Source organism: Cotesia typhae, unplaced genomic scaffold, assembly GCF_013202065.1.
Source record: "Cotesia typhae breed Kobodo isofemale line unplaced genomic scaffold, CoteBio_Ctyphae contig_11, whole genome shotgun sequence".
In the NCBI taxonomy this organism is placed as follows: domain Eukaryota; kingdom Metazoa; phylum Arthropoda; class Insecta; order Hymenoptera; family Braconidae; genus Cotesia; species Cotesia typhae.
In genome coordinates, this window is record NW_027423711.1 from 3,161,516 (window position 1) to 3,182,520 (window position 21,005).

The window sequence follows — 21,005 nt, forward strand, 5'->3', positions numbered from 1 at the left end:
AACCCGTTTGTTGTTATAATAATATTATTATTATTACATCTTTTTCTCCACATTATGTACATAAATTAAAACAACTGTATAACCGGACCACAAAAAATTTGCATTTTATTTTGTAAAATTAGAACCCAACCCTTTCTTGAGGAGCGCAATAGGTTTAATATCAGTACGTGTGACTACAGTTAGCTTCCGTCCATTGATTTCTTGAACAGGACGGTTATTGTGATCATCACTACCAAAAAATTCAAAGTCTCGGAACAGTTTCATCTACATTTAAAAATTCAAGTAGATATTAAGAATTTTTAAAGTAAATTAAAGTTATTTTATGAATTTGGCATTAAAAATAACCTGGTATTCATTTACTGTGGACGGCTGATTTAATATGACCCATGATACACCTTCGCTGCACGGTGGTGTCGTTAAAGATCCAATGTAAGTTAGAAATTTTGTGGAATTGTTGTCAGAAAATAATGAATCCAATCCAAATGGTCTTATATAAACAGGTCTTGATTTAAACTCTCCAATTTTGAATGCATAGTTTAGAATATTAAACAAAGAATCGGAATAGTCGTTGCGATCTTTACCAATTTCCTAAGTTGAATAGTTAATTAAGATAAAAAATGTACAATATATTTTGCTAGTGATTCAAATCGGCTTTTAGGGACCTAAATATAGCAAATCTTTTTTTTTTTTTAATTATATTTTAATTATAATTAAATAAAAAAAATTTTTGGCTGCGGATAAAAAAAAATTTTTTACCTTTTGTGGGAAAAATGAGGTACCTCTTAGAAGTTAAAAAACTGTTTATTCTGTAAAATTTGATTAAGTTTGAAAAAAATAAAATTCTTATCGAAAACTAAGCTGGAAGAACTCACTGTCAGCTGAAAGAATGAGTCTTTTTTTTAAAACTTTTTTTCGTTAATTCAAGTTAATAAATTTCTTCAAAATTCTTTCTGGATTCGAAATATTTTTTCTTGTATCAATGTAAATTTTTTATCATCATTAATAATTATTTTAATCAAAAATTATTAGTAATTTAAATTTTTTTGAAATGTTTGTGAAATTTCAACAGTTTTTTGGAAAAAAGAATTTCTTCAAAAAATTTTTAGGGCACCCCATTTTGCCCCTGCCCCCTCTTTATAAACTAAACTTACATATAATAGTCCAACGACAAGTATTCCGTCTCCTTGTTGTCCATCAAAACCACCTAACTCAGGATTCCAATGAACAATGTGCAATTCTAATACTGTTCTGTGTTTTTGCGCGGGAAAAAGGAGAATATTATTTTTCAATATCAGTCAACTCATTAATTAGAATAATAAATCAAGATATATACTTTCTATCTTCGAATATATGTTCACTTCCTCCATCGTTGTTAAAACCCCAATGGAAATGCATTTGTTGAACTTCATACAATACACCATCCTTAATGACTGCAGGTATTGTGGTAAACCAAGTTGGTGTTACTTGCACTGTCATGCACAAATTTTTCTAATTTTATTCAACTACCAAAATTGTATATGAAAACATTAAGACCAAAGTAAAAAAAATTGATCTGCATTTACAATCTAATTTATATGCATTTTCGCTCGGAACTTATACGAACAGTTTTTTATATGCATGTCGGTATGTTTTTATATACCGTAAATCTATCCGTTTATATGTGAAAAAAAAAAACATGAATTATTGTTATTGAAATCGATTTAAAACTAAGAAGCTAACAATTTAAATATGGCATTTATTTTTGACCAATAACCGGAAGGAATTCTTATTATAAATATACGTGCATCTCACTCAGAAAAACAAAGTATTATTTTGAAAACTAAAATTTTTGAATTGGCAATTAACTCTTTACCCAAAAGTCAAACTTTTGAACTAAAAATGCTGCCGATTTTGAAAAGAGTCGAGGATAAAATGAAAAAAAAATATTTTTCTGTTACCAGTACGTCCTCTATTTTCTACTTTCATCAAGTCAGGAACAACATCATAATCCTTGAATCTCACTGATATCAATTGAGTATCATCTCGCTCTATTTTGTCAAGATTAATCGGTGATTGTTGCAAGCCGCCACAATTTGGATATTTGTTAGCCCACGAATTTTCATAATTAGCTATTTATTAAACAAATTAACATTTGAGTTTAAAACTACAACCAACTACCAGATAAAAAAATAATCTAAGCTTTATACCTGCTATCGATTGGATTAGATGAATTAGAAAGAAAATGTAACTGTTAAAAAAATTCATGTTACTTTTTTGATACACAAAAATGAAATGATTGTATTTGTTACGGATTCAATATTAAAGCTTTGTTCGTTTATGAATTAAAAAATACTGCATGTAAAGATTTGAACTTGAGTTTATATATGATTTTTAGGAGCAAAATTGAGGTTATTACTAGAGTAATGATATTGATACGTATTGAAAGAATACACAAAGAACATTCTCAAATATTTGACTGAACTAAAAAAATCAATGAAAAAAAAATTCATTAAATATTATAATAATGCTTAGTTGTATAAAAATAATAAATAAGCCCAATATTAGCTATAGCGACTTGCAAATTGCTTATTAGCTGATAAGTAATTATAGTTAAACAACATGCTGATTAACGATTATCAAATATTATTTTTTATTAAGTCTAATGTTACGGAAAATACATCGAGTGTAACATCTGAACAAATATTTTATTTAGCAGATGAAATTTATTGTAAAAATTTTTCAGATTAATTTTTAACTCCTTCAATTCTCGGTGTTGCATAATTGAGATCATGCAAGATCAAATGTTGCATAACAACAGTTTAAGTCTAATTTATAAAAGATTAAATTATAATTATTAGGCTATCAGGTTAAGGCTAATATTTCGCGGTATAATACGTTTGAACTAGAAATGTATTACAATTAATCATGATAAACACGTAAGAAATAAATAAATTTTTAAATAAATTGTTTCGCAAGTTTGAAAAACTAAAATCATATTTTCTATGATGTTGCTTAAGTTATACGTGAAAAATTAAGGACTGAAGGACTCAAAAGTAAACGGACATAAGTGAGATTAAGAAGTTCATGATTCTTACCCTTTTAATTAAAATTATACTAATTAAATCTATCGAGTAAAAAGTAAACCTCGCATTTATAAATAAAAAAATCTAGAAATTTGATAAAAATTTGATAAAACATAATTTTTTCCATTTTCAAACCGCAATAACTTTTGAATCAATGAACCGATTTTCACGCTGTTGGCGCCATTCGAAAGAGCTTGACTAAACTTAGATTTTAAATATAATTTAGACCGATTCAAATCAGTAGATTTGAAAAAATCTCAAAAAAACTACAAAAAAAATTTTTTCAAATGTGGTTTTTTTGGAATAATTTTCAAACGTTCGATCAATTTAAACTTAACGATGCCGTAGAACTCGATTTTCGAAAAAGAGGGTAAAACCAATAACTTCCCGATTTTTGAAAATTTTCAATTTTCTTAGCGAGAAGTTAAAAAAAATATTTTTTTTTAATTTCTTCCTTGTTTCGAGGAATTTTATTCTTTTAATTCAAGGAATAACTTTTAAGTCAAGAAAATAAAATTCCCGAGAGAAAGAGTTTTTCTTTATACTCTTTATCGAAGATGTAGAATTTTTCAAGCTAAGGAAACGAGTTTAACCACAAGAAATTTTCAAATCAAGTAGATTTTTTCAGTGTGGAAAAAATTGTAAAAAAGCAATGACTCTAAAAAAAGCATTAATGGATATTTGTTTAAAAATTTTATTTGCCCCTTTACGAAGTGGAAAAAGAAGAACTGTTCAAATGAAAATTAATAAAGAACTCCTTTTTGAGCTGAATAGTAAACTCAAATAGGACAATTGAGCGGATGCACAAGAGCTGAAGAATAAGAATAATAAGAGAGAAAGTTGAGAAAAACGATGAAACTCATCGACGGGAAGTGCAAGTAGGCAAGCCCAGTGTATTCAGACCTAAAAGAAGAGTCCTTTCGGTATAGGCAGGACTAAACGTTTATGAGGTACTTGGAGTAAGTTTTTCTCGTGTAACGCTGCATGAATAAATGATAGCAGTGGGCTATCTCGGGGAGTAAAAGGGGACATAATAAAGGGAGACACTCGATGAGCAGGGAAAAATGGTGGGTATACTATCGAAAGGGCAACCTCCAGCTCCGCGGTATACGGTATAAATTCCATAAGGTTGTCCTGTCCCGGCTTAAATCCCCCGGGTGTACCGCGAGCCACTGTGCCAACCATATAAGGGTTATATTTGATAGATACTGCTCCGGGTTAAGTGCTCATCTTACTTCTCAAGCTCCTTTATTCTTAACACGCTCTCAACTTCTTATACCGCTACGCTATCATTACATGCTTTCCTCTTTGTACAAATGTTTAACAAGATTTTTTTATATAAAATCGGCGGTATTTTATGGCCCCCTATCCGATTCAGTTTTCATTTTCTAAATTATGAATTTTTACCATACGGACACACAACACTCGGAAAATTTATCGAAAGTTATTTTTTAAAACATTTTTAGAAATCGCGGTAAAATCAATAAATTTTGAATTCTGAAAATTATTAATTTTTAGATCAGAAAATTGAAATAAAAATTAATTTGACTCAAGAGAAGAATTCTCGAACCAAGAAAATCATTTTTAAAGAGTTTTATCGTCTTGATTTAAATAAAAGAATTATTAAACTGAGGAATTTTTCTTGATTCAATTAAATTTTACTTGATTGAATTAAAAATTTTTTTGACATCTATTAAATATTTCTAATGTCCTTCAAATTCATTACGGATTTAATTTTATTAAAAAAAAAATGAATATAAACTATTTAAATTTATATACAAGTACAATATGAAAAAAAAAATTATGGAAAAAGTTTTTATCTGTAAGTACATATTTGTATATGAATCCGCAAAGTAATTTTATAAATAATTCCACTATACTCAGGTAAGATTAAGAGCAGTGAAACTTATTTCTTTCTTCATTTATTTTATTATTCATTTCTATTTTTTACAAATGCACGAGCATGCAGAAGGTGTCGGTAGACAGTTAAGAGTTCTCTACCCTTGGTTATAAATGAAAAAAAAAAAAAAAACTACTACTACCACGTGCTGAGACGATACGTACTGCGTAAACAATTCGAGTTGGCATTTTAACGTTTTACCCCCTAGTGGCTCGTATATAGTATAAAAAGAATTTACTCGTCGATTCAACGATGTATAATTCCCAAAGGTTTTCGTTTTCTAATTTTCTCAAAGCCTTTATCAATCTTTAAACTCTATCGGAAATAATTTTTAATACCCATTACTTTTTATCTTTTGCTACCTTGTTAAATTTAACAGAAGAAAAAAAAATTAATAATAAATATAACATAGATACTCATTATCTTGATTAATATCAAATATCCATCACCTAATTAATAACTCAAGCAAAAAACTTTAAGCAGCATTTTTATTTAATACATCAAAAAAATTGTCTTAAAGAGATACTGTGTAAAATCACTTTTCTTACAACACTGCTCAATTTTAAATACGCGTACTTTCAAGTGTCCTCTACACGGAAAGAACAAGATGATACTGGATATAATCCCAGATTATACTCAGTGATATCTCTGGTGAAAAAAAAATTTCAGATAGTAGCTAAAAAAATTCAGATTATACTGTGTGATATCTGGATTATACTCATTGTAATCCAGATTATACTCACTATAATCCAGATTATACTCATTATAATCCAGATTATACTCATTACAATCCAGATTATACTCACTATAATCCAGATTATACTCATTATAATCCAGATTATACTGTGTGATATCTGGATTATACTCATTATAATCTGGATTATACTAGCTACTATCTGAAATTTTTTTTCACTCAGTATAATTTAGGATGATATCCAGTGTAATCTTGTTCTAAAAAAACTAAAAAAATCCCTCAATTTGAGAATCAAATTGTTACTTTGTAAATAGTGGTCATGTATCTCGAGTTTGGACTGAAAAAAAAGTAGGAGATTTAAAGAATCAATTTAGTCTGTACAGAAATAAGAAAGACAGTTGTAAAAAGTAGTATAAAATTTTTACAGGGACCTATTACAATTAAGATAAATTCCTACTTGTCAAAATTATTAATTTTCAAAAGATTAAGTTCAAAAATTTTTTTGTTATTTATGCTGTTCATACTTCTTACACATGACAGATTTATTACGTGAAATAAATTAATTTTACAACTTGTATGAGTAAAAATTTTAGTTTTTTTATCAATAAAAAACATCCATCTGTTCGAATATAATTCCAGTTCTTTAAGTGGGTTAAACATGCTCGAACTTTTCTCATTAAATGCATGTGCAGAGCTTCATGTTCGAGGTAGTAGGTAGTACGAAATAAGTAAATATATACACTTATATATGAGCGTATACTACTACTGTAGTGAGCTTTATCCAATGTGGTACGAATAGTACAGGACACGGTCCTACATACTTTGGTTTTATATGAACCGAGACGAAGGAAATATACAAATAATGATAATGAGAAGAGAATAAAATATTGTGTAAGTGCAAGAGAAATTAATAGAGTGGCATGCATTAGAAGGGTGCTGGGTGATTAGACGTATAAGGAATAAAAAAAGTTAACTGTAGAATACAAATTTGTGATATAAGTCATACTGTATAACTATAAGCTATTTATTTGTTTATTCGCGTGTATATATATCGTATATTATACATATATAGGTGTATATAAAATACTTGTATGTTTGAATGTACAAGAGTAATTCAGAAGTAGTATAGACGAGAAACGAGGCTTGGGTTCAATTCGAAGCCGGTAACTCTCCGGGGTACTGTTCGTATCGTTCTAAATTTGTATTCGCTGGTGCGTTCGTTTGTTCTCTCTTGCGCATTTGCGTAACTCGACGGGTTGTCGTACACCAATAGCTAAATTCAAGCAACTTCGTCGTGCGTTTTGTGTACAATATTTTGCTGACGTTGCAGTTTTGCTTTTTTTTATTCTGAACGGTATATCTCTTATTTTCTCATTTTTTCTCTTTAGCTATCACTTGCGCTCTCTTCTTTTTTTTTTTTTTTTTTTTAATAACCACTGATATCCTAATACATTGTATGCACGACTCTCGTCACACTATGTGCTTTTTATTCTCTTTTAAATTCAAATCTCGAACTCACAGATTTTTTTTATTTTTCATTTTTATTTTACAAATTTTCGTGTCCTTATTACGACAAAAAGCTCATAGCAGACCTGATATGGTCATATACACAAAAAAAAATTTATTTAAATCAAGTAAATAATTTTGAAAAATTTTATCTTCTTGATTTGAGTAAAAAAATTCTTAAATTAAGAAATTTCACTTGGCTTATGTAAATTTTATTTGATTCAAGAATTTTTCGTCTTGATTCAAGACAATAAGTTTCTTCAAAATTATTTTCTTGGTTCAAGAATTTTACTCTTGCTTATTCTTTCTTTTTAATTTCTCTATTAGGCACGAATTTATGTGCATATAATATCATCTAAACGCTTTTACTTAAAATCTTCTTTCACTTTCTATTTTTATTCTATTCGTCTAACGTGTCCTGAAATATCCGGACATAATTTTCTAAGCCCGGATATATTTCTCCAAGTTTATTGCTTTCTTCCCACGCTTTCTAATACACATTAAAAATATACAAAGATTTAAAATTCTATTTTTCATCGTTCTTTTTTCGGTTTGAGTTCCGAATGTAAAGACTTTCAAAAAATAAGATTTTAATCTTACCATTAAACACACTTCGTTATTTAAAAAATTAAAACAATCAAAATTTGTAAAGTAGTACTTAAAATTCTATTGAGGCAACAAAAAGTACCAGATTCTCAATTATTTTCCACAAGCTTCCACGAATCTCGGCAAAATCCTGCACAAATTGCGCATCCAGCATTCTAATGGCAAAAAAAATTCTCGTAGATTTGTATTGATTGGGCTAATAGATTAATTGGATACTTGAAGGGAATGTTCTACCATTAAACAAGACTTTCTACCAAAATTAATAAAATATTTTCTCCAACTTCTAAATATATCACAAATAGATTTATCTTCAATATTCATAAAAATAAAAATAATGATCAATTAAATTATAAAGAACTAGTGACAAAAATTGAACACATTTCCATCAAACAGACGGTGTGAAGACAGAAACATTGCATGCTTCTGTTTAACATGCGATTGGCGTTGATTTAAACATGAAATTTTTCCACTGGAGTTTATTAAACTATCTAAACAAAATAAAATATCTGTATCCCAAAAAACAAAAAAAAATGATTAAATATTGATTATTTTTTAAATTTAAACGATTATTACAACTTCGTAATGTATAGCGATAAAACTCGAAGATACATAAAACGGATATGGATTGAAATCAATCAGTAATTGAATATTCACTAGAATCGTATAGTTTACCGATCGTTGAATATTAACGAATCTGATATGGTATAGCTATAGAAATATTAGAAATTACTGAATGATGATTATGGTTATAGGCCGCATACGGTTTTCCATGATAGAGTTTGGAAAATATAGCTCGGGCTTAGCGGAGGGGATAAAAGAGGGTTGAGAGTTAAGGGTAAAGCAGTACACCGTGGTATCGAGAAATTTATGTACGAGCTTGCACACTTTATACCAAAAAAGGAGAAAGCATAAATGAGCGAGTAAGAGGAATACGATAAAGAGCAAAGCATTAAGGAGAGAGATGAAGTATGTGACTGGGGGGAGAGAAAACGCGACTTTGCATATATCGGGCGTGTGCTGCAACCATCATAACTAAATTCATCCAATAATTTCATTGTGCGAGGCCAATAATTTCCGTCTACTTTACGTCTAATCACGAACCAAATAGTTTGACAATGTTAATTCTCCCTTTTACACATTACTTGTTTTAATTCTCACTCCCTCCATTCTCTCTCTCGCTCTCTCGCTCTTTCATTCTCTCATTGTTGAAGCTCAACTCACTACAATACATATAATATACACACACAACTTTTAATTTAAATTTTATTCAATTATACTCACAATACAATTTAAACTTTATGTTTACTAAAAGTTTAGAAAAAAAATTAAATTAAATGATATCATTATTTTTAAATAATTGTGTTTTAGCTCTTTCACTAAATATTTAATTAAAATAAAATCAATAATTATTATTCAATGTACTTATATACAGCATATATACTGACTTACTTCCATAGAATTCCGATTTTTTTTTTATTGTTATGATTTTGTGGCTTTCGATAATAAAAATTTTTTGTTTACTATTTGTAAATACCTTTTGATGGTATTTTAATACACTGGTGGTATACCGGAATCGGGGGATTATTTATGCGAAAAATTCATTAATTAGTCCAGTCGCGAAAAAAAAAAAAAAAAAAAAAAAAAAAAACCTTAAGAATTCTCTTATTTTGAACTAAAAATAATAAAAAGCATTGAATAACGTAGAAACCGACAAAACAAAAACAGTCTCTCAAAGTCATAATCATAACGATTAACAACAAAAGAGTTTTATATTTAGTACGCATTTTATTTATTTTTAAATAATTTTTCTTTCTATATTCATTTTTTTTAAACTATTTTTTGATCGCTCCTCGATGAGTTTGAGACTGGATGGACGAGACATAAAGAGTCTACCGATACACGGTAATGTATCTTTGGTATTTACTAAAAAGTTTCAAATATTTCTCTTGTTTTTTTTTTCTCCATAAAAAACTGTGGTTACAACCAACAATTCTTTCAATGTCTCAGATTGTTTTTTTTTTAATTTTTTTTATGCTGAATATTTAGTTCCTTTCTAAAACTTTTTTTATACAAATTTCTCATCGAAACGTGAACATTGAGATGGCTAATTTTTCGCCTGGATACCACCTTCATGGGCAGTCTCCCTCAGCTCCTTTTTATTTCCTTTGCTATTTTTCCAGCATCTCGTTTTTAATAACCTAATGGCTCTTACGCGGTACATTATGCTTGTCCCGTACCATCATCACCATCTACAGACCCTAAATCCCAAAACGTTTTTTACTGTCTTTTATCTCTCTTACTACCTCTTTACTTTGACTAGAACTATGACTACGACTACTGATACCTCTTACCCCTTTCTCATAACCCTAATCTTACTTACAAGAGAACCCAAAAATATATCGTTTCATTATTCAACTTTTCAAGGTAACTTTCGACTTTTTCGACCTTTAAGTTGTCTGTTTTTTTTTATTATTTCAACTTGTGCTTATTATTATTGCAATGAAATATTTTAAATAAAATATGAAGAGCTGAAAATAAAGCTACGATTACAATAGGAATTTTCTATGTTTTATTTTTTTTATCTTATGGTTTATAATCAAAATAAAAATTTTTTTTAATTGAGTTTTTTTTTTTTTTTTTTTTTTTACTTTATATCTCATTGAGAAATTTTTATTCACTCAGATTATTTGAATCTGAAATTCTCAATTTAGAAAATCAAATATTTTTGAAAACTTCATTTTGAAGACAAAAAAATTTCTAAAATTCAAGCTTTTAATTTTTTTCAATTTTTTAAAAGAAAAATGTAATAAGATACAATTAATGATAGTAAGTAAACGAATAATGATGCAACAGACATCCTAAATTTTTTTAGAAATTTGTAAGTAATTTATTAAAAATTAAAAAATTCAAGATGAAAATTTTTTTTTTAAAGACATCAATTTTTAAATTACTTGAAAATTTTTTTTGCTACATTACTCTAAAACATAATCAATATTATAAAAGTAAAATTAAAAAAATAAACAGAAAAATCTATAAATTCATTCTATATGATATTTGTATATTTACTAAAAATTTAGTAATAGTCTTCTTCAGCTAGTATAGAATCCACTTTAGAGCACGGTACTTGATGATACAGTTATTAATTATAAATTGTTACTTTAAGCAAAAATTTAATGACATAAATACTAAAAATATTTATTTAACGAAATAATTTCTAAACTTCTATGAGTTACAAAAATATATAAAAGTAGTTATTAAAAGTTTTGAAAACTTTTATTTTCTTAATAGTCATGAATTACCAGTTTTATTTAAAAAAAAATTTTTTAAGACAACTGTAAAATCCAGAGAATGTAAATTTGAAGTAGTTACTTCTCACTTTGTGGTAGAATATTTTAGTTTTGCGATAAACGTAAAGGTCGAGCAAACAAAGAATGACTTGTAGAAACTGATCGATTTTTATCATTCGCATACTGTTATTTTTCTTTTTCTCTGTATTTTCGTTTTCGACAAACACGAAGAAATCTCTATAAATCGCGAAGAACCAGCCAGGTGAAATCAAGTGTAAGTTTCACAAAGAATTCTATGGACGCGCACAACTTCCGAAGTATTGAGTAGTACATATAACGTTTATTCGAGTCTTTAGTGAGTAAACCAGACTACTATTATCTTCTCTTTTTACATTCACTTTTTATCTCCAAAAATCCTCATTGTTGTGTTATTTTTTAATAATAATATTTATTTATTAATTAAAAAAATTAAATCACTGTAATTTATATTACACCCCCTATTAATTTTAATTTTCATGCTTATGCTAATATTGCCACGGATATATTTTATGAATAGTCATATATTTTTATATATTATTTTCGAGGAGTTATTATTTGATATTAAAAAGAGTTGATTATAATTCAATGTACTTCACCGACAATATTTTACCTTTCAAACTTTATGATCGGACGTTTTTAATTTCCCAATGTTGGGTGTATGGGTGTGTGTAAGGGTAAGGGTAAAAGTGTGTGAGGGACGGGGGTGCAAAGAGTAAAAATAGTGTGAGTAACGAGAGAGGAAACGAAAAGTAAAGGGAGTTTGGATTAAGAGAATGCAAATTGCGACGCGACAAAATTACACCAGTATAAAATTTACGTCTTTCTCTTTTTACTTATTCTTATTACTCTATCGGTTCATGATTTATAATATTAACAAACTTTTCATTTCTTTAATTACTTTTAATAGTTGTTTGCTTTTTTTTCCGTAATATTTTCCAACTAATTATTTATTTTTAATTGTGAGTACTCATGAAATTGATCATGGCCTCTTTAACGTATAAAATCAATTTTATTTCATTCATAATTTGTTTCTAGGTCTAACAAAATGATTTTTTTTTTTTTTTTAAATATCGAAAACTTACTACTCCGACTAATGATAATAATTCAAATTAGCTGTTGTGAATTTATCATCACTCGGAATAGTTGATCAGCGGAGATCGCAAACTTAATATACTCGTTGACAATAACTCTGAGTAGAACAAAGTGCAGGAATATAAGTGATTAGTACTAAATACTAAATAAGTACTGAATAAGTAATCGTCTTATAAGATCGCTAATAAGATTTTTTTAAGTCATAGAAACATTGATGCTTCAAAATTATTTTACTACAAACTAAGTAAAAAATTTATTGAAATTCGATAATTTTTTTATGGTATTTTTGTAATTAACTAAAATTTTTTTTGCAGGTACAGCTTTTACGCCACCAAAAGAATGATTCAACGAGCAATACTCTTACTATTAATATTAATAAGCATTTCAACTGCAATTCAAAGTAATAATAATATCAAAAATACAGTAAGTTTTATTTTTGTAAAATTTTTCTTTTATAAAGCAAACAAAAAAAAAATTTACTTATGGGGGGTATTCTAGTCAGCAGACTTAAATGTTAGGTGTTTTTTTTTTTTTTTTTTTTTTTCAAAAAAAAATATTTAAAGAAAAAATTGATTTTTTTAGAATTCTAGACCAGAATACCCCTTTAAGTCAATAAAATTATCGAAAAGCAGCGAAGTAGTTTTAGCAGACGTAAAAATTTTTTTAGATCAAAAAAATTTTACTTTATTCAAGAAAATTATATTTGTTGTCTAAATAAATATTTTTTTAAATCAAATGCAAATTAAAAAAAATTTTTAATTCGTCAGTAACTGATGTGTTTTGAAATGAGGCGGCTAACTGGTATGGAAATAAAAAAAGGAGAAAGAAAAAAAATAATGATTAAAACTGAAGCAAGAATTATGCCTTCAACAAGCTGATTGATTATACAACTCATAATTTTGGCTTTATCGTTATCTTAATTTTCGCTTTTCATTTATGTTTTATCTTTCTCCTAAAAATTTACCATTACATCGGCCAGATTTGGTGATCGATCTCGGTGTGGCTGGCTGGTGGCACTGTACCACTCTCTCGCTTCATATATTATCAGGCTCGACTAACGCAAAAAAGAACTTGAAATTTGAGAAAAAAAAAATTAAAAATTAAAAAAAAAAAAGGATTGCCATAGGCGACAGAAGTGCCACCGCCATCCGCCGTCGTACCGCAACAATCAGTGTTTGTCTGATGACTCCTTGACTACAGCATCACAGTAGAGTAAAAGAATAAAAACAAAGAAAGAAAAAAAATAATTTATCGGTTGATTCGCTGGTAACGCTTCCGGCGTCCGGTAGGATAAAAAATAAAAATAAATTCATGAGATGAGAGAGAGTTTGTCAGGTAAGAATTTAACGCGAAAGGAAATGGGCTGGATTGAATAGAAGAGTATAGATGACGTTGGTACGCTCAATAGAAAGACAACGAATATAAACGACGACGACGACGACGAGGATGAGGACGAGGACGACACAAGTAGTAGTGGTACATTGAGAGAAGACCGATGGACTGGCACACACAAGTAGAACACAAGAAGTAAAGGACGACGAACGGCTGTAAGAGCTGTGGCAAGGGCCCGTTGGGAATGAGATGCAGATTGCCAGAGGCTACTTCAACTGCTGGAGGGAGTGAATTTTTAATAACGCACCGCCATACCGTCTTTCTTTTTTTCACTCTTGCTTTTTTATCTTTTTCTCTCTCACCCTCATTTCTCTATGTGTATGTATAAAATGGCATTGTCTTCTTGTGTGTCCACGAAAGAAAGCGCGCTACGAGAAAAAAATAGTTTACCTTTTTTTTTAATGCATTATTATTATGATTATAATAATTATGATAATTATTATATTTGTATTTGTATTTTTACGCTCTATTTCATCGCAATTAAAGATATTTTTATCATTTAATTAAGGAGGTAGTAAGAGGTGACGTATCACACTCTTAGCTACATCATGAGAGTTCTTGTAAATGAAATAATTAAAGTAAAATTTTTATTATTAATTATCAGATTTTTTTATATTTAATAAGATTTATGAATTGTTAATAAATAATTGTTTAATTTCAAATGAATTAATAAATATTTATTAACAGTTTATAAGTTAAAAAGTGGGTATAAAAATTTTACTTAACACTTTTTACAACCCAATGATTTTAATAGACAATAGAATTTTATTAAATCCAATAGATTTTCTCACAAAAAAAAAGGGAATCTGAAGGATTATTAATCAATAAAGTTTTTATTTTTTTACCGGGAAAATTATTAAAGTTTCTTAATTTATTTACGTTTAATAAATGTCTAAATAAATAAATTTATTCGCAATTAATAAATTCTTCTGTCAGTGTACTTCTGTAATTTTATATAGTTGTTTTATTTTTATTATTCCAGTCTCTGATTATTTTGTTACTGCGCTTTTTATTTTCTGACTGGCTTAGTTTGTCACAGGACTGTTAAAAAAAAATAGAAATATATTCAAAACGTGACTTTCGAACAAAAAATTAGAGAAATTAGCGTTTTAAATTGAACTTCGGACAGAATTTTTAAATATTCAATTTTTTTTATTTTTGCTCACTAAACTCAATTTCTATAATTTGTACTATAAACTCAAATTTTTTGATGCGTTTATTATTGTAGCAATTTTATTTCAGTTAATAAATTACCTCAAATTATTACTATTAATTATAACTGCAATTGACTTAATAATTATTTAGCGTAAATATTAAGTAGGTTAAATTTACAACTCAAAAATATTACAATAGTTATTGATCCAAGCGTATTTATAGAGAAAATTATTATTTGTTTTCATTATTTTGTTATGTTGTCAACCAGAGCAGGAAAAAGTTGAGAAAGTAGTGAGTACTATTGAATTGTCACAAGCAGAGAAAGAGATTAAAAATATACGAGAAAAGAAGAGGGAAAGTTATACATGCTGATTTATATTCAACTCTTTCTCTGTTGTGTCTGGTTTTTACTCTTATGTCTGTTGTCTTCGATTAAGTTATCTGCTCTCAGCTGCTTGGGTTATAAAAATTTTTCTATGAAGACATAAATATTAATTTTTTTGTTTTAAAAAAAAGTGATTAATATAATTGAATTTAAAGGCAGAAAATCAAGAGAGAAACAGTCCGGCTTTAAACAATTTTCTGAGAGAGGTACTCAGTGCCAAGAATGAATTGAAGTGGATAGATCAAATGATTTATCCTCACGTGAACAAGCATAAATATTCTCAAAGGAGACGTAGATTACTTGCAACGAGAAATGGACGGTCGGTAACTAGAAAAAATTATTGGAGTTACGCTGGAAACTCTGTTGATACTGATGATGAATATGATGATGATGATAATGACTACCAAGATTACTTTGATACCACTGATACGCTAACTAACAGAAAAAAATCTTTTCACGGCGGTAAGAAAAGAAGGCGGTTTAATCTCGATGATAATGGTCTTAAAAATGATGACTGCGATAGTAATGAAGGTTAATAATTAGTAATTAATGTTTTTAATTAATATAATGGTCGTCTTTAGTTTGAACTTTTTTTTTTTTTAATTAGAGAAATGTGAGTCCGTAGCGCATAGAAGAATTCTAATTAAAAAAATGAATAATAAAACTAAATACGTTGAACCTAAGACAGTTTTTCTTACTCCGGAAAATTTAAACTCTCAAAAGTTTTCATTTAAAAGAAACAGTCTACGAGTTAAAAATGGTAAAAAATTTTTTTTCAAATAATCCTGAGTGATAATTAGTAAATTTTTGAAAACTCATGTTATATAGATTTACAGAGTGACGAAGAGAGGGATTATGATAATGATTACGATCAGGAGGATAGTTTGGAGTACGAAGGGGCCAATTATGATGATCAATTAAATGGGTTAGCAGTTGAAGATTAGTCAATGAGGTATGATTCTAAATTTTATCTCAATTTAAAACTTTTCACAGACGCGAAGCTCGATATCACAGAGATCAAGATCACCAGGCTCAGTTGGCCCTTGAGGAATCGAACTCGGGAGACGATAACCAAAAGTACAAAAGAACTGCTCAGGATGATGATATCTTCAATTACTTGGATGGCATCCCTTTTGATTTGTATGTTGCACATGCTTTTTTTTATTTGTGAACTAGTTTTTAGTTTTAATTATCTTTTATAGATGGAAAAATAGGGTTTGAATTTTCGATTAAGACTTGATTTGATTAAGTGAATTAATAGTTGGAAAAAAAATTGTTTATTTGCTTTAATTGCTAATTTAAATTTCTTCGGAAAAAAATTGTAAATATTTACAAGTGTGGCCAATCATTTTAATTTTCATTTTTTTGAATGAAATTTTTTTTTTCGATTTTATTTGTATATTTTTTTTTTTTTTGAAAAATACATAAAAAAATGAACAATTAAGAAAAAAAGTTGATTATCACAATTTTAACAAATTTTTAAAAAATTTTATAAATTTTTTAGAAAAATCTGATATTCAACTTATATTTTTAAATTGTTCATTTTTTTATGTACTTTAAAAAAAAAAAATATATCAAAAACATCTAAAAAAAATAAAAAAGAAATTTTATCCAAAAACATGAGCCAAAATTTTTTCGACTTTAGAAGGCAAAAAAACTATCTAAATTTTTATTTTTTTCTTTCACGACATTTTTTATCATAAATGCGCCGTAAAAACAAGCAGAAAAAAAAATTTGAAACTATTAATTTTTCACCTCATTATGGACCAAAGTGAGGTTGACCCCACTTGTAAATAATTACCAAAATAATTTACTTCCTTTTATCAAAAATTACTAATCGTCTAGTAATTTATTTTTAATGCATACCAATAATTAATAGCACTAAAATAAACATTGAAGAAATTTTTTTTAATTAAAAAGCTCAATGTATTGAATTTTTATTGTGTTAGACGAGTTCAATAGACATGAATGTTTTCTAATGAAAATCATATTGAAATCGATTTTTTTCTATTATTAAAAAGTTACGCGCTATTGAAATATGAAGTTTCACGATGAATGCTACTACCGACCATTTTTTCTATGTTTTAAATTATCCTTTGGGCAAATAGAAAATAAAACACTTAACTTCTTTTGGCATATTGTTTCGCACAGAATAAATAAAAATTTTTTCAACCCAAAAAAAAGAATAAAATTTTTTCAACCCAAAATAACTTTTTTTAAAATCAAAGTAAATTTTAGTTTTCTGCGACAATTTTTTAATTAGAGTAATATTTATTTTTTCGAGTAGATCATTACCTGAAGTAGGCAATACATCTTCATCCGGAAGTGATTATCATGCGCTAAAAGCTACAGATGACATGTTTAAAGGGGGAATCGAACAAGGAAATTCAATTGATGATAAAATAGATGCGTTCAAAAAGGTAACGTAAATGAAAAAATTCTAGCTTTATGATTTTTTTATAATTTTAATAAAAATTACATAGCTAGAGTATTTTTCAAATAAATTTGACATAAAATCAAGTCAATACCTTTCTAATTATACTAAATTTAATTAAAAATCTCTACTTTATTAAATAAAAAATTTTCCTTATTGTTTTAAGTACACAGATGATTAATTGATATTTTACTCAAAAAATTATTTTTTTTTTAGATTGCACAAACGGATGCAGAAAAAACTGACCCTCCTTATGTAAAGAAAACTAAATGGTACAGTTATCTGAAATTATCACAAAGAAACGATAAAGAACCAGCTGGAAAACTCGATACATCTACTGAGAAGAAAGTCGAGAAAAAACAAGAGTCCAGAGAAAAACGATTGACTGTAAATGATATGCCAATAATAGATCAAGAATCAATAGTAGAACCATCAAATTGGCCTTGGGAATATTACGACGATAAAGATGACATGAGAATAAAATTTGGGCGTGGGTTAATGCAAGTTTCAAATGAAAATTTTAGTAGGTCTTTGAAGAAAAGAAAAAAAATCAACTCGAGAAATTCGTTTAAAAATTTAAAATTTATAAATTCTACAAGCCCAAGTCATTCTCTGAAAAAATCTAATTTTCGTTTAGAGCACAAACATTTAAAAAACTATTTTAATAAAAATTCGTTTCCTTATGGAAATAAGAAACAGCATTATAATAAAAAATTCCAACTAAGAAGATTTGCTAGAGAAGCTGAGAATAAGAATGAAGATAAGGATAAGGATGTTTCACAAATACATTTCCGAACAAACGGATTGCTTGCAGATGAAATTGTTGACAAAATATTTGAAGAAGTACGGGCAAACACTTTTAATGACATTTATTATCATGAAAATTAAATTTATAAATATTTTTGTTAAATAGGTCGATCAAAATGATTATTTAAAAGACGGCTTGACATTTCAAAGAAGTAATAAAACTGCTGCTAATGATACCAATTCGTCAGATAATAGTACCGTTGTTATAAAAGTAAGTATCGTAATGTAAATAATTATTTAATTTTTTTTTCTATCATTATTTATAAACAATTAATACAGAAATTTGGCGTTACTAGGAAGATAAAACGGTGGAAGCTATGAGAACGGTCAAAGAACTTTTACAAACTATTATTATACAGGAATTGGAAAAGAAAACTTGTATGAAATTACCAAAGTGTTTAGAAGATTTTTTAGTCTGGATAGTTGAAAAAGAAGGTGCAACTGATTCTGACAAAGAAAAGGTATTTTTTACAGCTTTTTTTCAATAAACAGTTCCTTAAAAATTTATTTCAATTATTTGAAAAATTTTTCCAAAATTTTTTTAATCAGAAATTAAAAAAATTTATTTTTTCAATTGTATAAAAATTTTTTTTTATAATTAAAGCTTGGAAAAACAAGTGACGTTGCAGAGAAGAAAGATGAACAACGAAAAATTTTATTCCCGGTTGGATCAATATCGCTTCCATCGGAAAATTCTCCCGAAAAAGCTTCACCAGTAAAATCTCGGATGATAGCAAAATCTGCTGTGAAAATCGAAAACACACCAAAAAATTCTTCCAACTTAGATCAAGAAGAGGACCTCTCGAGAGTGGATTTCCTTTTTGGAGAACTGCACGGAAAAATGAAACTACTCAAGCGTTTACTGAAAGCATACCATCTCTTGACTTTCCATGAGCAGAGGAAAGTAGTGGCTGTCCACGATTATCTGGTAATTGATCAAAGTAATCGATACTATAGATCACTAACCTTATTAATCAATTTTTTTTTAATTAGAGAAAGCAACTAAAGACATTAGAAAAATTTGAAGAACTAAAAAATAAAATCCCTAACTTTTCAACGTTACCACCGATAAATGAAATGAGTAATAAATTATTTAGCACAGATCAAAATAATTCAATACATAAGGTACATGATAATGACAATTCTCTTTTATCACTCTTCAGTCGTGAGCTGACCAACAGAAATAAGCTGAGAGATCTCAAGGAAAAAACCAAGAAAATAAAGAGACAGAAGTTTAAAAATTTTTTCAATGACAATTTCAGAGAAAAAAGAGCGATGATACCAAACGATCCTTTGAAAATAATTGAGAGGCTTGCATTACCACTCAGTTCTACTTCATCGAACGATTTGTCTACGACACTGGAGAAATTTTCTTTAAGTATTTACAACTCGGAAGAAACTAAAAAATGGAATAAAAATTTTTTAAATCAATCTAATGATAAATCAAAAATTAAATGCAATGAATATGCTTTAACAAAGACATCTTCAACATTAATACCCTCAGCTCCAGTTTCACGCTATAATTTAAGCGTCAAACCAAACAGATTAACGATCAATAATAAAAATAATCAAATAAAAAAGACATCAATCGCATCGAAAAATTTAATGACAAATAATGAAATTACGGTGCAATTAAACTTATCAAATATGCCGACAACTCCGAAAAATTCATTAACTACTTTGGAGAGTGCAAAACTATTGGAAAGTAAAATAAATATTTTTCCAGTAGATTTATAATTAGTAAAACGAAAAATTTAGTATTTATTTACTTACGATTGGAAAATAACTTGGTGTACTTACTAGATGAATAAATATATAGTATATCTTAATAAAATAAAAGAAATGGAACAAAGAAAATGCATCAATAGCACTCCAATAAGTTATTAAACTTTAATAAGCCAATGAACTCAATTCATTAGACAAAAAAAGTTTAAATCCGGGAAATCTTTGGTAACTTTAATCATAAATAAAGTAAAAAACAAGTAGTAAGAAAAAAAATTTGTTCTCGAGAGACTTGGGGAGTGAATCTACGGGTAAGCCAATTAAATTCAGAAAATCGGATGCCTCGTTTATGCAGGCATGAGCACGCAGAGCGATTCTACCCAAAGATGTTATTACTTATTCGTCGCGGTTTAAATTCTGAGTTTATTTAGAAATTCCGGACGAGCATCTGCGTTTCGGCTTGCGCGCGCCAGCTTTTATCTTTTATTCTTATTATCATTATTATTGTTGTATTTTTTTTTTTTTTTCAGATTAGCTTATCCATTTATATTTTTTACTTGATCTTAAAAGTATATCCATAATGCACGATTCAAAAAGGATGTGCTTTTTTCTGGTAATATGAAAAACATAAGGCACACTATTTTCAAACAGTCCCTATTATTGTCATTATTAGCAATGATATGCTATGGAAAATTTAATTTTACATCAGTTTTTTTGCTTAAAATAATTATTAACACATCCAATCAAATTTTTTGTATTGAAATACGGAATATCATAATGTGAGATATTTTTTCAGATAAATTAAAAAAATTTTTTCAGCTGTTCTTCTTATTATAATTAATTTTTTTTTTATTTTTACCTTTCTGGGCTGACATTTTAGCGATTATTTAAAATAAAATTACTTATTATAGCTCACTGTAGGTG

At 27.9% G+C, this 21,005-nt stretch overlaps 2 protein-coding genes across 2 annotated transcripts in view; one reads left to right on the top strand and one right to left on the bottom strand.

The window, feature by feature from the left end:
* Positions 1–20,325, top strand: part of LOC141526693 (uncharacterized) — a 36,287-nt gene extending 15,962 nt beyond the window's left edge. Inside the window, exons 2-13 of the mRNA XM_074241766.1 lie at positions 12,501–12,609; positions 15,274–15,649; positions 15,726–15,878; positions 15,947–16,043; positions 16,112–16,258; positions 17,406–17,538; positions 17,769–18,395; positions 18,466–18,570; positions 18,656–18,820; positions 18,964–19,287; positions 19,353–19,440; positions 19,523–20,325. Coding sequence (XP_074097867.1) covers positions 12,526–12,609; positions 15,274–15,649; positions 15,726–15,878; positions 15,947–16,043; positions 16,112–16,258; positions 17,406–17,538; positions 17,769–18,395; positions 18,466–18,570; positions 18,656–18,820; positions 18,964–19,287; positions 19,353–19,440; positions 19,523–19,533 — 2,310 coding nt within the window. The 5' untranslated portion in view covers positions 12,501–12,525 and the 3' untranslated portion in view covers positions 19,534–20,325. The remainder of the gene's footprint in view (positions 1–12,500; positions 12,610–15,273; positions 15,650–15,725; positions 15,879–15,946; positions 16,044–16,111; positions 16,259–17,405; positions 17,539–17,768; positions 18,396–18,465; positions 18,571–18,655; positions 18,821–18,963; positions 19,288–19,352; positions 19,441–19,522) is intronic.
* LOC141526685 (putative carbonic anhydrase 3) lies at positions 106–9,989 on the bottom strand. Its single transcript, XM_074241755.1, has 6 exons — positions 9,893–9,989; positions 1,938–2,108; positions 1,334–1,469; positions 1,152–1,248; positions 361–588; positions 106–264 (listed from the first exon to the last, which is right to left on the bottom strand). Exons 1-6 carry the CDS (start codon positions 9,987–9,989, stop codon positions 106–108), a joined length of 888 nt encoding a protein of 295 aa, XP_074097856.1.
* Positions 20,326–21,005: the final 680 nt, after the last annotated feature.

Bases quoted from the DNA above. Each gene is read 5' to 3' on its own strand.
- LOC141526685 (XM_074241755.1), bottom strand. From the start codon at position 9,989: ATGTACCGCGTAAGAGCCATTAGGTTATTAAAAACGAGATGCTGGAAA. The intron at 1,470-1,937 runs GTAACAGAAAAA...TGTGCATGACAG, and splicing joins AGAAAATAGAGGACGTACTG to TGCAAGTAACACCAACTTGG. The intron at 265-360 runs GTAAATGAATAC...TTTTAAATGTAG, and splicing joins TATTAAATCAGCCGTCCACA to ATGAAACTGTTCCGAGACTT.